Below are 15676 nucleotides of genomic sequence, written 5' to 3'. Positions count from 1 at the left end.
TTAAAACAAAAAATCTTTCCTTTCACATTAAGAAAAATAGACAGTTTTCAACCTGAAAAACGTTTTCCTTTACATTGTTTGAAGAGATTTCTGTCAAATGAAGATACTTTATTTTTTTATATGCACAGTCCATTAAAGGCTTTTGTTTACCTTGATGTTTCCTTGAAGACAGTGCTCTATATCCTTGCCAGAGGGATCATCAGAAAACAGTGCAAATCCTGACTGAGCTGGTTTCCTCATCCCTGTATCTTGGTTCAGAGTGTTCAGAAATTCCTCTACTGTAGTAGAGGCATCAAACCCAACAACCTGAAAAAGAAGCCAAATAGTATTCTGCTATCAAACACATACCTGTTCCCCCTTTAAATCTAAGATTTTGAAATATAATACTTCTAGAATAACGGTGGAACCATAAGACCCATTTCATCCATTACTGTAATTGGAAATTAAAAATTGCCATAAAGGGCCTGAAAAAGATTTCCACATGGGAAGTTAGTTTAGTGGAATTGGTTTTCTTGCACTTGTTACACTTGGAATTCTGTTACAGAATTTATATGACAGACAGCAGTCTAGTATCTGAGCTTTTTGTGAAAAATACTATTTGATAAATGAAGATTATAATTTCCTGTACTTTTCAATATAGTGGAGAAGCAAATAAGATCAATTAATAATTTTTAATCATGTGCAACTTTGGAGGGAAATCAGGTGACAGATCTACACTGGAAGATCTACAATAGTTTATGAATGTTGCTTTGTCACTATTACACAGGTCAGTAATATACAGAACCTTCTAAATTTTACTTCCCCAGATATGAACTTCTGTTTGCTGTGACTGGTATTGAAGCATTTTAGCAAGAGATGGCAAATAGCTTCTTTACAGATAGCAGTGGCTGATGTTCACTCTGTACTGACAGTGTTTTCCTGTATTTGACATGTTGAAAACGTTTTGGTAAAAAAATGTCTTGAAAATGGATCATGAACTATTGTTTGAACTTCTCAGTGCTTGGCATTAAAATAAAAATCTGATGAATCTTCAGAGGTTAAGACAAGAGTTTTTAATACCACTAAAATTGTTATTTGCTGATCCCACTGAAGTAATTTATGTATTTAATTACAATTTTCTTAGCTCTTGTAACTATACAATTTTGGGCAGTATATAACTGAGGAACAGTTACTCCTTTTCTTCTCCAAACTTCAATTTTGAAACCCTTTAGGATGATTTAAAGGATGTTGTTTTTTTTCTGTTTTACTGGGCAAGCAGTAAGCAATCAAGAAACTTAAGAGATGAAAAAATGCAAAGTACTTCTGTGACAATCTGAAAAAAAATTTGATATAGCTTTGATTTCATATAAAAAGTTTCTTTCTATCTAGGAATACTATGAATTGTTAAAACTCTTCTCAGCCATCTCTCACAGCTGGAAACATAAACCAGGATGTGAAGCAGCATGCTTGGAAGCCCATGGAATGTTTCCTAGGGGCTTTGACTAATGACGTCCCCAGAGAGTTAAGAATGGAACCATGTTTGTTCTGTAACAAATATGGTTATCCTTCAGGACTGATAATGGGAGTTACAGCTGTGCTTCCAGGCCTTCACTGAGATATTTAACTTCCAAGATGTCTGATGAAAGGAAGTGGAATTTAATACCTTTCCTTTTCCTTCAGTCTAATTCATTCATCTGGTGGTCAGGTTAAATAAGAAACAGAGTTTTGGCAGTTCTCACAAGGTTTTACTTTTTTCTTCAAGATTTTCCCCCAAACCTTTACTCTTAGTTGATCAAATCAGATCACAAGTACTTTGTGCCTGCCATTGCTGGCACTGGCACAGGACGAAACTTGAGCCATGTTTACCTTACTCTTTTTGGTGTACTGCTTCGTGTATATGCTGACAGCAGGGGGTTGGAAGAGCTCAGATTTCGTGGCCTGCATGACATTACCTGATATATGCCATTCATGAAATGAACTGGAATACTGAAGGGCAGGGAATGGTGGTAGGGATTTCTCAGGAGAGTGGAAAGGATTTCCATTCTGGAAGGTCTGGCTTCTCGGTCTCCATTCTGCTGGGTACGTTCTACACAGCGCTGGCAATATATAGCGTATTTCCCAAATTCAGTCCTGTGGCAAAAAGAGAAATAAGGCAATTTCTGGGGAGTGATTGAAAGGATAGTAAACTGTGAGTGAATATTTCTGGAGAGGTCAGATGGGAGGAGCATGCAGATTTCACTCTCTGAGATTTCCAACACATTTTTTTGCACGTGGAATTAGAATTAGTCTACTGAGACCAGCAGAATTGTGCCAAAGATGAACATGGCTCAGGGTGTGTTGTGTAACTGCCATATTTTGGCTTTCACAGTTTTGCAACATACAGTCAGAGTATGCACTGCAAAATATTTTTTTTTAAACTTATAACTTTCCCAGGTGATGCACAGAAGTAACATGTACTATATTTTAGTAGCAATTCTACTCAAATTAATTTAAAAATATACATCAAAAGATCTGATACATGACAGGAAAGATTTAAAACAAGGTACTTCAGAAAGACCAGTTGACTAGCTGGGTAATAATATTCAGGCACACCTGGAATCTGCATTCTTCTTTAAGTGAAGTTTAAGAAGCCAAAGGAATGGATGCTGGGGCAGGAAGAGTCCAACACAGAGGGCCAAGAGCTGCAAGCCCTGAACAAAAGGAATACATTCACTGTTTTAAACATCCTACAGCATAAAACTTCCTGCTGTGGCTGCTGGCCAGCAGTGCAGCTTACTGTGCCAAGTTGAGACTGCTGAAATAGGAATGAAAAAAAACAGAGAAAAAGCTGAGTAAATAAGCATATAACCTCATTGAAAGGCCCAATACTCTCTGTCTGTTTACATGTGTACACCAAGTTTCTTTTGGGGCTGGAAATGGGAAAGCAGCTGAGTTTGTATAAAAAGCAGTTAATACAAAGGAAAATAAATACTTAGGCTGCACGGCCAAGCATTATGATATGAGGAGAAGCCTGTGCAATTTTAATTCAGCTCTCCTGTTACACACGTTATGAAGCAACACATAAGACATTTTTTCTTCTACCAAATTTGCAGTAACTTCTAAAAAAACAGTAATTCAATATTTTGGTATATTGTTGTTGCTCAGTATGTATTCATTGGTTTCACTTAATACAGAGTGCTCTCATGTACCCTGGTACACACTTACTAATGTTGCAACTATTTTTCTCACAATCAGTACATCGATGCTTCACACTAAGATTTAAAAAACAATGTTTCTCTATCTTGATTTATCTGGCTTGCCTGGTATTAAATAGAAATTTGACAGCACTGGCACAGATACTCCCTTTCATCAAATATCTGTACTTTGATGGAGATAGCATTGGCTCTGTTGAAGGTATACACTGCAGCAGAATCAAGGGTAGGAGACTACAGCAGGAATTTAGGACTTAAAAAAATCAGTGTAAGGCTGAAAACATTTTACTGCATGTAATAGCTCTTAAAAATCATTCCAGGGGATTAGGATAACAACAACTTATTTATCTTCATCAGAGGGAAGGACTTGCTAATGGCAAGAAGAGTACCAAAGAAAATTACAGTAAGTTTAAATTCCACCAGCCATATGTAGCTTCAGTGTGTGCTAATTGACATGAATGTATCATGTCTGTTATAAAAGCTTTGTGAATGTTTTAACAATGCACACATTGAATCATAAAATGGAGGAACCTTAAAGGTCATCTAGTTCCAACCCCCTGCATTGGGCAGGGACACCTTCCACTAGACCAGGTTGCTCCAAGCTCAATTCAACCTGGCCATGAACACTTCCAGGGATGGGGCACCCATGGCTTCTCTGGGCATCCTGTGCCAGTGCCTCCCCACACAGCAGCCATCTCCCAGGTACAGGCTGTTTCTAGCTAATAGGTATGGCTGCTGGTCATGTGCTGCTTTCTATGGTAAAAGAAAAACATGTCTATTACAGAAGCCTTGATATGGTAACTTCCTCATTTTCTGATCAGTCTCCTAGTTCTGTAGGTATTGCTCCATCGTAAGTGTAACGTTCCAGTTCTGTTAATTCTATGCAAGCTCCAAGTATTGGCTTTCCTTTCAATTCATTTTGTATCTGGATAGCAGTGAATAGCTGGCAGTGGACAAAGGGAGGAATTTCAAGTATGTATTAATAATGCAGCATGCAGGGTGAATGCAGAACAGCATGGCACACAAGAGGGGACATCCATCAGAAACCTGAGCCTTATGTGAAATTCCACTACATGGCACCACATCTTTACTTCACACTCATGCTATTGAGTCATTTGCTATGTGGTTTAACACACCAAGCTTCCTGAGGCAGCACTTCTCTTAGGAAAGAGCAGTAAAAAAGAATTAGGTTTCTTACATTCTTTCTTAACACTTGACTTGAAGACAGCCCATTTTATGTCCACCCTTTATAAACAGCATGGGCAGAGATATAATCTACCACCAGATACACATACTTTGTTGGAAGATAGCATCAGCTTTGTTCAGGAAAACACAGCAGCAGTGAATTGGATCTTAACTCAGCAGATGCTGCAGAAGAACAGAGCGTCTTTACCATCATAAACACTCTGTGTAGTTCCTTCATTGCTGCTGAAATCACTACCATTAAAATAAATACTGGGTTACCTGTATTGGTCCTGCCTGGTTTTGTGGATGTCGACGCCTGGTCTGTTTAATAAGCTGGCAGCAGATCTCATTTTGAAGTTCAGGATGTGTGAGGCAGATCTGCAAAGCACTTTGGGCCAAAGATACATGGTAATCAATGGCAGGAGAGTCAACTGCAGCATTTATAAACAACTGGCAGGTCTAGATATAAAATAATAAGCAAGTGAGTTTACATACAAGGGAGATTTGCCAAATCTTTAAGATGTTCTGTATATCAAAAGTGTACTTTAATTGAAATCACAATTTGTAAGTTTACCAGTAGACTTGGAAAACTCTGCTAGTTCTGCAAAATGGGATGAAAAGGGGCCAGAATGGATGAAATACAGAGAGACTTGAGATGAAACACCTCCACCAACCCATGTTTTTCACTCTGTATCTAATGGAGTGAACTGTAACAGGAGTTGGAACAATTGTGGTGGCAGGCAAGTTTAAGGACATGCTGAACACAGCTCACCCCTCTATGTGGAAATTCAATGTCTACAGCTCTCAGTGCCAGACAACGTAAAATGCTTCTGTAAATAGCACAACACAGCAGCATATACACATAAAAAATCCATAACTCAGAGCCATTGATTTACATCTTGGCTTTCCATGGTATTTTTACTGTAGGATAAGTATATGGGTATATGACCTTGCCTATACCCAGTACTGTCTCAAGAAAGCCAGATGTTAAGCATTTGTTGTGCTGTGTTAGAAGAAATATATATATCACTTGTTGCATGTACTGTATACAATAGTTGAATTTTAAGGGATATAAGCAAAAATACAAGAAGTTTATTGAAGCCCAGTCTATTTCTAGTCTATTTTTATCATAAATGGGATAACTGAAACATGACATGATCTGTTTCTAAATTCCCTACCTGACTTCTAAGCTGATTCATACAAGGTTTCAATAAAGGTCCTATAAGTAATCTTTAATTTATTTCCTTTAGGCAAGTGTCTGTGATTTGAATTTGGTCTGAAAAGTGATTTTCAAGTAGATGTAAATTTGTTTTTATCAAAGAAGTACATTTCCTTGTAAATTTTCATGCTGCAGGATTGCAGAAAATAAGATGGACGTACTTCTTTGAAGTGCTTCAAACATCCCAGAGAAATAAGCTGGAAAGTTTGCCTAAAAGTGTCCATGACGAAACATACAGTGCTTGTCTTGAATTCCTCTCTAGATCTGAACCATAACATCAAAATTCTCCAGATAGTGCATGCTTCAGGGAATTTGTTCTTTAGTCTCATCTAAGTTTTCTGGAGAAAGTTCATTTATCCAACCTCCATGCCTTCCAACTTGTAATTTATTTCACTTGTAATTTATTTTCTATGGAATATTTTCTCTATTTATATTAATGAATAATTGCTCTTTAAAGAATAGCTACTTCATATGAAAATATTTCCTTTTTATTAAAAAGAGCAGTACAACCCCTGCTTTCTATCTCAGTTTTAAATAATCCATGACTCGCCTAAACTTAAAATTTCCTTTCTTTTTCTTCTGATTTTTAAAAGATCTCCCAGATTATTTAAATGTGTCTCCAACAAAACTTTTGCCTATGATTTTTTCCCTGAATCTAACTGAAAAAATAGTATTTCAGATACAGTTTTCTGAATGCAGAGATCTGTCCATGCTGTTAGATTCTTTGGAGCTATGAACTTCAAGGTAAAATTATTATCACTCATGATGGTCATGGATTTCTCTACTAACTTGCACTTTATCAAGAACTTGTCAAATAAGTAGGAACACCAAAAGCTGAAGCCTAAACTGCTCCTTCACAACTAAAGGTCATCTTTACATTGGACATGATGGTCTTTGGTGAGGTAATAATTTTGCTGCTGTCCATTAGTTACCTCCACTAAAGATAAAAATAAACATCTCTTTTTTTTCTTAGCTGTTGAATCTCTCTAGTAAGCCAACTAACAGCCATTCTTTAGCAAAGAGTTAAAATAGTCAGTTATTAAAAAAGGCATCTGCTATGGTTTTACCTTAAATAATTTAATTGCTTCAGTTTGCAAGGCTTCTGATGGCAGTGTTGTAAGAGGGGAAGTAATTCCTTCTTTGCTATGGCAAAGGGTAGGATGTCTCCAAATTTGAGAAGCTGAATGGATAAAATATATACATTTTGCAATTAATTCAGTTCATAAGTACATTTACTAAATAAGCATTGGAAGATCAGTATGTTGAAATGAAAATAAACTTACTGGCATCACCTTCCACATTTAATAATTTGCAAAGAAGTTGTTCAAACTCAGATCCTACATTTACACTGGTACTTCCAGCTGCAACTGTCAGATGATAAAGCCACGTGTCCTAAAGGAGAAAAACATAGCAGCTCACTCATTCTGTGATGGAAGGAACTGCTACATCAGGTTTCTGCTCTCAACTTGAAACCCTATCATGCACTCCTTTTGAAGCCCAAAGAAGTTTGCCTTTGGTTGAATAAACACACGTTCATGGTCTCTATGTTACAAATATTAAGTAAAGAAGATTGGACAGGGCTCTCCAAAAGTTTTTATCCTCAGAAACCATGTCTAATTGTCAGGGCTTTCTTCCTTTCGTCTTCCAGAAGCTTACATAAATCATTTTTTATCACTGCCAGATCCTGCTAACCTGGGGATAAGTCCAGAAAGCAAAATGAGGTCTACAAGATTTCTTGGTTACAATGAAGCAACAATAATAAAAATGGTTTTAACCCCGCCTCTTGTTGCTGCTTTACTACAGTAGGGCAAGTCTGTGCTATGTTAGTCTTCTCAGTGAAAATGGATATTAGTAAGTACCCTGTAACCTCTCAGCTACAGTTCTGTCTAAGGTTACTGTATGTGAGCAAAATTCTCATTACAACATATAAGATATTCTGCACCATCTACTTATGTAGGCAAGCCTGCATATTTTTGTCTATTTTAACAAGGATTACTTACACTAGCATTGATTTAGAGACAAGCTCTAATTGATGTTAATAAAGCAGAACCTTCTCCTTATGATATCAAAATACAAGCCCGGTGACTTGTAGTCCTTCTCCTTCTCAAGAAATATTCATATCTTAGCATCATACTCACAGATGTGCTACTGAAGCTCAATAAAAATATCCATTTATTACCTTCTCGTGTTTGGATCCTATAAGAAGATAAGTGGGTCCTTGGTCTTTGGGGTGGATAACAACAGTGTAATGGGTTGATAATAAACTGCGACCACTGGCTTCATAATCTTCATCAGAATCACAGGACCTATCAACTTCTTCAACCTTTGCCTCAAAAAGCTTGATTTGACCAAGAGGAAACTAAAAGTAAATATGAGAAATGGTGAGAGGGATAATGTTTGTTTCAGTGCATACTGATTTTGAATTATATATTATTATTATTTATTATTATACACAATTTTTTCTTATTCTGCAAATAGAAATTAAAATGTGAACTACCATCCATACCCATTGGTATTTACTCATTTTCAGTCCTGCCAAGGAATGTCAGATAAGCCAGATGTTGCAGAGAGCAAAATGAGACTGATATGTGCCAAAGTCTAAAAATGAGGTTTTCAAAAATTCTTTTCCAGATCTGCCTCTATATATACCTAATGCAATAAATGTATGTTAGGGTGAAAGAAGTCATTCTCCAGAGTTCCCAAATCTGGTTCCAAGCAAAAATTTCCTGTGTCAAGCCTAGAACTTTAATTATGATCTCGTTATTTTAGAGGAGAGGAATGTATTGGTTTGTTCATACTCTAAATTCAAAAGGTAATTTTCTTGTGTGATAGACCTTCTAGTTGGTTTCTTTCTCCAGTGTGAGAGATCATAGAGCTTCAGTGTTGAGATGATTATGTAGTTAGCATCATTTAGCAGAAAATATTTTATCTAAAAAAGCCATTCAAGAGGAAATGGTCACAGAAGTAATTATTTTGTAGCCCTTATCAATAGGAAGCCTCAATAAACATAAATACAGCATGAGATCTCTTCACAACTGGGTGACAGGACTGAGAGAGCTGACTGGCTGCTCTGCACAAAACTCCCTCCCTTCCCACAGCACCACTGGTAAGGATTAAAGAATGATGTGGTGATTTGTATTTTCTGTAGTGCTTCTGAAGCATTCAACTTTTTGAGTAAGATAAGATTCTGAGAATCAAAAGATGTCGTTTCACATGTAAGTAGTCAAGATTGATTTATTCACCAAGTTTAACTAAAACACAATTGGCTGGCTTTTTAGTTTGAATTCTATTTTGAAAGGAGGTCAATTAAATGGACTCCATTATTGCATTAACCACTGCAGATTGTGTAATTTATTTCTGCACAGACACAGTCAGCTACAGAAAACATGATTTTAATTAGCATATTGTTGAACATTAGAAATAAAGTAGTTTTGGAAAACTTTTCATACATATTCTGCTTACAAAAGCTGAATTCTCATTCTGTTCCAAGTTAGCAAACTCGTTTCAATTTTACTTTAAAAGGGCAGCTAAACTTCTTCCAGATGTGAGGGAAATACTCAGAATCCAAAATCCAAGAACTCAAATTCTTAACTAAAGAGCATGCTAAAATGCCAAAATACTCAGTGGTAAAAATACATAAATTCAGATATGTTAAACATAGAGATTTTTCCCTAGGAGAAATTTTATGTTAATTTTAATGTCTCTGTAGCGAGAGCTTGAGATTACACTTAAACCAGTTGATGCCCAAACCCTGTTTTACATTGTTTTAAAGAGCAATTAAAATGTTTTGATGGATGGTTACTGCTATCTTATTCATACAGTTCTAGAAATGTGGTTTCGTTGAGGTTTAAAATGGGTATAAAAGGAAAGGATGACAAAGGGAAACTGGCTCTACTCAAAATATATGAATTACTGACTCCAGTGTGATTGTCTTCTTAAAACAGAAGTACACAAATATGAGAATTTCTACTGATTTTTTTTATGGCTCAGTGGACTGTTCAAAATCCTGTTTCTGACCTGCCTCGATTAAAAAGATGTTTCTTGGTGAGAAAATACAGTGCCTTGGGAGCAAACAGACAGGTGAAAGTCATGTTTAGGAAGCGTCCTGGGTCTTGCACCACTGTGGATGTACAGTGACATACCAAAGAACAGGATTTGGAAGTCAACTGAGGGACAGAAAGAACATTTAAATTCTTGAAACTTGCAGTCACTGCCCACAGCAAGAGACATAAGAAAGGGTCTGCTTCCAGAACTACATGACAGCTGGGTCTTTTCTGATGCCTGTCAGAAAGGGACACCTGAACTCCAGGCAAACCAGTGTCCCCTTTAGCTAGGGATAACATGCATAATACGTATCACATCCTGTAGAAAGAGACCAATGGATGTGGTCTGCATTGCTGGCTATTAGACAGAATCTTCCAAGCTGACATTTTCTGTATAATACCAAGGCCAACTGTACCTCAATAAAGCTGTAGGTTTCTGTTTAAAGTCTACATTCTCTGAAGACACAAGAAAGGAACCTACCTTGTCTTCTTGATTACGGAAATAATACAAAATTTTTCCAACTAGGGTACACCAAACCCTTTTGGAATATCCATGTTTCACCTGTAATTACAGAACATCAATAATAATCACAGACAGAGAAAATACCGACTATTTTCACCATCTCTGAACTTTGATGATATTGAGAATGCATGTCTTGGTTCAAATTCCTCTCCACATTACTGGACATAAGATTTAAACTGTGTAACTCTATTAAGGGCATAAGAATCAGAGCATTAGATGAGATGCTCATATAAAGCACAGTAAGGTCAGTGTTGACCTAAACAATGTTGGTCTAAACAATAAAGCAGACTGGGGGAAGAAGTGTTTTCCTACCTTCGTAAGTAATCCTTTCATGGTTGGCTTGATTTCAGACTGTACAAAGAGTGGGCTGGCAGCCTGTATTTTAAGAACATTCTGTAGTACTTTGATCCATTCCTCCAAGATATTGGGGGAATCTGCAGTCAGGTAGTATGTTCGTTTCTCTGTGGTCAGCTGTGAAGTAACAAAGATGTGTTGAGCTTCAAGAATTGACGTATTTGACCTCACAGTGTGGGATTTGTAACATACACCACCCAATGTAGCTTTACAACTTCGGGGAGTTTATCTTCCCTGAAGTACTTTTTAGTAATGAAACATTCCATGACCACACAGAGCAGAGACACTCTTTCTAAATCTTCATCTGGAAAGTTCCAGGATGGCAAGTTGAGAAAACTCACTTCTCTTTTCAGACAAATTAATTCTCTCTACCCCAATGGTTGACCCCATGACTGCTCTCTTTATTTCTATCCCATATGTGATGATCTAACCTTTGTGGCAATGCAAACAAGACTCCAGGTAGGCCTTTTTATATTTTATGTCACTGAAACAATTCTTTGGTTTCAAATGAAAGGCACTGATTATTTAATTACAAGTCCACACTTGGACTTCCAGTGCAACAGGGATTGGAACGAGGGCTTGGCTTTGGGGATGGAGGGAATGCTGAAACACCAACAGAGGAGAAAAGCAGGCACCTGAATTGTTTGTTTTCCATCACCCCTTTCAATGTGGCTGGATGCATTAAGCTCAATTTGACCTTGAGGCTTTCGAATAACATCACTCTGGTATGGAAAGAATGGAACAAAGAGTATTTTAAATCTACCAACAAACAGCAATAAATTAATATAGGACTAATTTAAACATTAATCTTGATAAATACTCTCTAGTTAGACGTTGTGTACCTTGTACACCTCTTGAGGAAGTGAGTACTGAATCACTCTCTAACAGCTCAGAAACCAGAAGTGCATTTTTTTTTTTCCTTTCTAGCAGCCTTAGATTATCAGTAAACAATCTAATACAAAACAACAGGTAAGTTACATGTACTTACTGGAGATTTGTAATAGAGCAATTCACCTCCTTTAAGCACAAACCACCGTCGTTTCCAGGTCTTTACTTTACCACCCATTTTTAACAGATATCCAGATTTTTCCAAAGGTTCCTGGTTGTATAAAATTAGATAAAAAGTGGTTAGATACACATACATACCTCTGTCCCTCAGAAATAGGTATAAATACACACATAGAGATATATTAATGACTTAAAAGCATGCTAAATAATAATTACTGTATTTGATGAAACTTTTAATCCAAGGACAATGTTTTTATAAGCATCAATTAAGACAAATGTCATGCACATGGGATAACTAATAAATAGCCCTACTTACTGTTATAGTACATGAAGGAGAGTAAGTGCCCCAAACTACAGAAAAGAGTGAAGAATATGTTTTCTGATTTTACTTTCTAGTTGTTTATATTAAAGAAGGAGCAAGATGAATAAAAGATAAATATATTCTTTTTCCCAACTCCAGGTCCTAACCTGAAAACCAGATATAAACCACTGTAATTCTGAGCTCCTCACAGACAAACCTCTAGTGTCTACATCTGCAGAATAGAGTTCACAGTTTTGCTCTGTGAAGAAAGCCTAAAATAATCTTCATCAGCAGGTAGTAAAACCACTTGTACGTTAAGACACTAACTACTAACACAAACCATTAAAAGCTCCTGGAGGCTGACCAATACCTCATAATGGTTTGGTTTCTTTGGCCTGTCTTCACATGTTACTCTCCCTAGGATTTCTCTAATGTTTTCCCTGTATGAGGAAAGGATAGAAGCTTATTACTGCACATAGATTTCCACTGATGACTTCAGCTCCTTCTTGGAATGCCCTTCTATTTACCTAACTATTCAAATAATAATTTTAAACTGTTTTGAGTATTTCATATGCATCTGATAGCAGACCTGGTTCCAAGAAAGGAAATTTTAAGTAATTTGAATTGTATTCTGGAGTTGTCGAGCTATTTTTCCTTCATTATATAGGAAAGCTTAGAATTGTCTTCCACTTTCTTTACTAATTACAGTCTTACTTGGCTAATATTGTTGGTATATTTTGCTGTTTGTATCCATAAGGCAGTCTGTGAGTCAGCAAGACTGAATGAAAAGGTTTGGTAGCTGTATTTGAACATAAATGTACACACAGTACCTCAGGTGCACTTCTTCACAGAACTTCAGTACTCACATTTTTTCCATTATCACTAGATGAGGATGAGGTCTTAGGAAGTTTCTGCTCTGGCTCTGAATAGTCTGTATCTACTGAATATGCATCTGGAGGAATAGCATAGTCACTTTCCGAGGTCACAGAAGACAGAGATGCACCTGTGGTAAAAGAAGAAAGAGAGTTCTTTATATATTTTTTTTTTATTACATTAGAAACAACTGAGATCAGAATAGCAGAAAAAACATCTGAATAGAATCTGCAGGCAAACATAAGTATCAACATAGATCCATCAGGAACCAAGGATTTTTTAGTGTATCAGCACACTGAAATATTAGCACGGTGCTAATTCTCATTTTATTCATAACTAAAGTCCCTTGCAAATGGAACAACAAAAAAATGTCTTCTGCATATTATCACCTTTTGTTACATTAACACAGCTTCTTTAAGGAGGGAGTTAGTGCCATGAATCATACTCATTGTCTAGAAAAAAACCCCAGGATCTTTAATTAAACTAAGCAACCTTCCCTTCTCTCACTCACTCTAGCATCCGGATTTCTCAGGCAACTGCTTGCGTACTAAGAAGTCATACTCAACATCTGCTTTGTGTTGAAGCTGTAGGTGACTGTGTTTTGCAATCAATATGGATTTGTATACCAAGGTTTTCTAAAAGCTTGATTTTCATATTTCAGGGGGATTTCAGAGTTTATTAGCTTTAATCCTGAAAAAAATGCACCCTGCTTTCAATTCTAGTGGATCAGTAATAAAAATTCAAACTCCTCCCTCATTCATTACAAAAATATTTTCATGCATGTAAACATCTTCTTTTGTAAGGGCTAGTGTTTCACTCTGCAAGGTTAGTTTTTTTCCTTTGTTTCACTAATTTCCCAACTCATTTGTCAATTTTATTCTTAAAAAAGGCTTTGATAAGCCACCAAGACTTTCAGAGTGTGTTCTTCTCTTCTCATCGTGGATCTTTCGTAACAAATTGCAGCATGCTTTTGGTGAAATGTGTGACTGCCTGGATTTTTGAAGAAAGGGATCTCAACAAAGACATGTACACATGTGTTTTGTGACTAAGAAAGGTTTCCACACATGAAACAATGCAAGGACTATTTTATGGGAAGAAAGTACAAACAAAAGGAATGGTTTCATTTTACAGACACAGATATAAAGTGCAGGTGGAACCAGCTTTTAAATAACCCAATTTAGTGTTGCTGTTGTGTAAGCACGTAACATGAGGTATGTCTGCAGCCATGGCACTGGTTTCTGCTCAGCAGGATGAAGCTGCTGGGAAGTAGGATCTGTAGGTCCTTTTCACACTAATGTGGCAAAACTACATCATTGGAAACAGGACTGGACTCCACCTGTGGCTGCCACTGGAAAGCGCCGAGAGGGACTGTCACTCTGCTCCGGGGTCACTAAACGGAGCTCCTGGTACCTGGAATTTTTATATGTATAATTGAGACTATCAAATAATGTTATTTAAAAAAATAAAGCAATATATAATGAGAAATCTTAGCACTTGGCCTCACTGGGATCTTGGACTCCTTCAGTTTACACAGTGAAGAAATACTCACAGAGCAGTAACACTGATAATGTCACCTAATGAGGAAGGATTGTATCTTTCAATATTATGAAGCATATTATTTCCATTTTGGACATGGAAAACACAATCACCTAGAACTGTGAGATTTGTCTTCCACAAAACACAGGACATTACCAGATTCAAGTGTTCTAACTAAATCTTTGGACAAGCCCTTAAGACAATCACTGTAAAAATGAAAGAAGTCTTTTCTTGCATGAGGTGACAGAACCAAATAATTTATTGAGGGAACTTTTCCACCTGATTTCTGATCACATGAAATTGTTTTATAAACTTGAATATATTTGTGTTTTGTTTCTGGTGGCGATTTTTTTTTCTATGTAATTTTTATTTTTCTACAGTTAAAAGTCACAGGAAGTCCATGGCATGACAGAGTATAGATAGAATGATGCTTCTTGCTTTAAATGTACAAAGACTTTTCCCTCATAACAACAGCCAGCTAAAAGATTAATGCCTTTAAAAGGTATTTATAATAACAGCAATAAAGCCATCTATAACATTCCTTTCTCCTGACTGAGTAATAGGTCTGGGCTTTGACAGCCTAGATTTTAGATGTCCATACTATTTAGTGAAGATATCAGTTCCTAAGAAAATCATGTAAACTGCCTGGTTTTCCAAAGTTCCCAGGAGTTACTTGTTCTTATGGTTTTGCCTACCTCGTTTCATAGCCCGAGGACTCCCTGGACCACTTCTGCTTCGAGAATCAGACTCGGAAGTCCTTGAGCTGGACCGAGAGCTGTCTTCTTCCTCAGATCCTGATGACTCATCTAGAAATGGGCTCTTGCTTATTTGAGTTGCTTTCTGCAGAAGGGAACACAACATCCTTTGATACCTTGCATAAAGGATATCAGTCACTTCCTTCGTACTGTGGCAGGGTTCTGCTGGCTTCATAATACTCAAAGCTGTTCTTGCCTGGGTTGTGAGTTTTGGCACAAAAATATTAACACAAAACTGAATTCCCTCTGCCCTCTGTATACTCAACAACACCCATACTTTAAAACAGAAACCTGAGGTAGCTCAAGGCATGGGTCTTTCCAAATCACAAAAGGCTGCCAGAAGACAAACAATGCTGTGATTACTGACTGCTGGCTGTGTGACTAGAAACAGCTTTGGCACTGACACAAAGACATTTCTACACTTACACATACTTTTAATCATGACATTGAACACCATGTGGTTCTGCTTAATAATTAACAAGCCTTTGGAAAAAATCAGCAAGGAACCTAAGAAGAATTGACCTAGGCCAGTAACATTTTATAGGCAGTATTTTTTTTTAACCCAGCTATTTGACATTTCTATTATTTCTGGGGGTCTTTGATCTCTATACATCAACTTGCAACATATTTGGCATGGTAGTATCAAATGTGAAATAGCAAGTTCCTGGATGTGAAGCCTAATGGTATTTAAAAATTTTCTTTAAACAGT

At 36.9% G+C, this 15676-nt stretch overlaps 1 protein-coding gene across 2 annotated transcripts in view; it reads right to left on the bottom strand.

Annotated features, from left to right (window-relative positions):
- Positions 1-15676, bottom strand: part of PLEKHH2 (pleckstrin homology, MyTH4 and FERM domain containing H2) — a 55710-nt gene that overhangs the window by 12000 nt on the left and 28034 nt on the right. For both annotated transcript variants that reach the window (XM_041413613.1, XM_041413612.1), the window contains 13 exons: positions 14908-15052; positions 12670-12806; positions 11483-11593; positions 11130-11216; positions 10453-10611; positions 10099-10179; positions 7754-7933; positions 6858-6966; positions 6642-6754; positions 4635-4814; positions 2572-2669; positions 1932-2109; positions 151-306 (listed from right to left, as the gene is read on the bottom strand). In XM_041413613.1, the coding sequence (XP_041269547.1) occupies positions 151-306; positions 1932-2109; positions 2572-2669; positions 4635-4814; positions 6642-6754; positions 6858-6966; positions 7754-7933; positions 10099-10179; positions 10453-10611; positions 11130-11216; positions 11483-11593; positions 12670-12806; positions 14908-15052 (1734 nt within the window). The remainder of the gene's footprint in view (positions 1-150; positions 307-1931; positions 2110-2571; positions 2670-4634; positions 4815-6641; positions 6755-6857; positions 6967-7753; positions 7934-10098; positions 10180-10452; positions 10612-11129; positions 11217-11482; positions 11594-12669; positions 12807-14907; positions 15053-15676) is intronic.

This window comes from Onychostruthus taczanowskii, unplaced genomic scaffold (genome assembly GCF_017590055.1).
Source record: "Onychostruthus taczanowskii isolate IOZ18803 unplaced genomic scaffold, ASM1759005v1 scaffold42, whole genome shotgun sequence".
NCBI lineage: Eukaryota > Metazoa > Chordata > Aves > Passeriformes > Passeridae > Onychostruthus > Onychostruthus taczanowskii.
The sequence above is the reverse complement of the archived record's forward strand: the minus strand, read 5'-3'. Positions and strand labels throughout refer to the sequence as shown.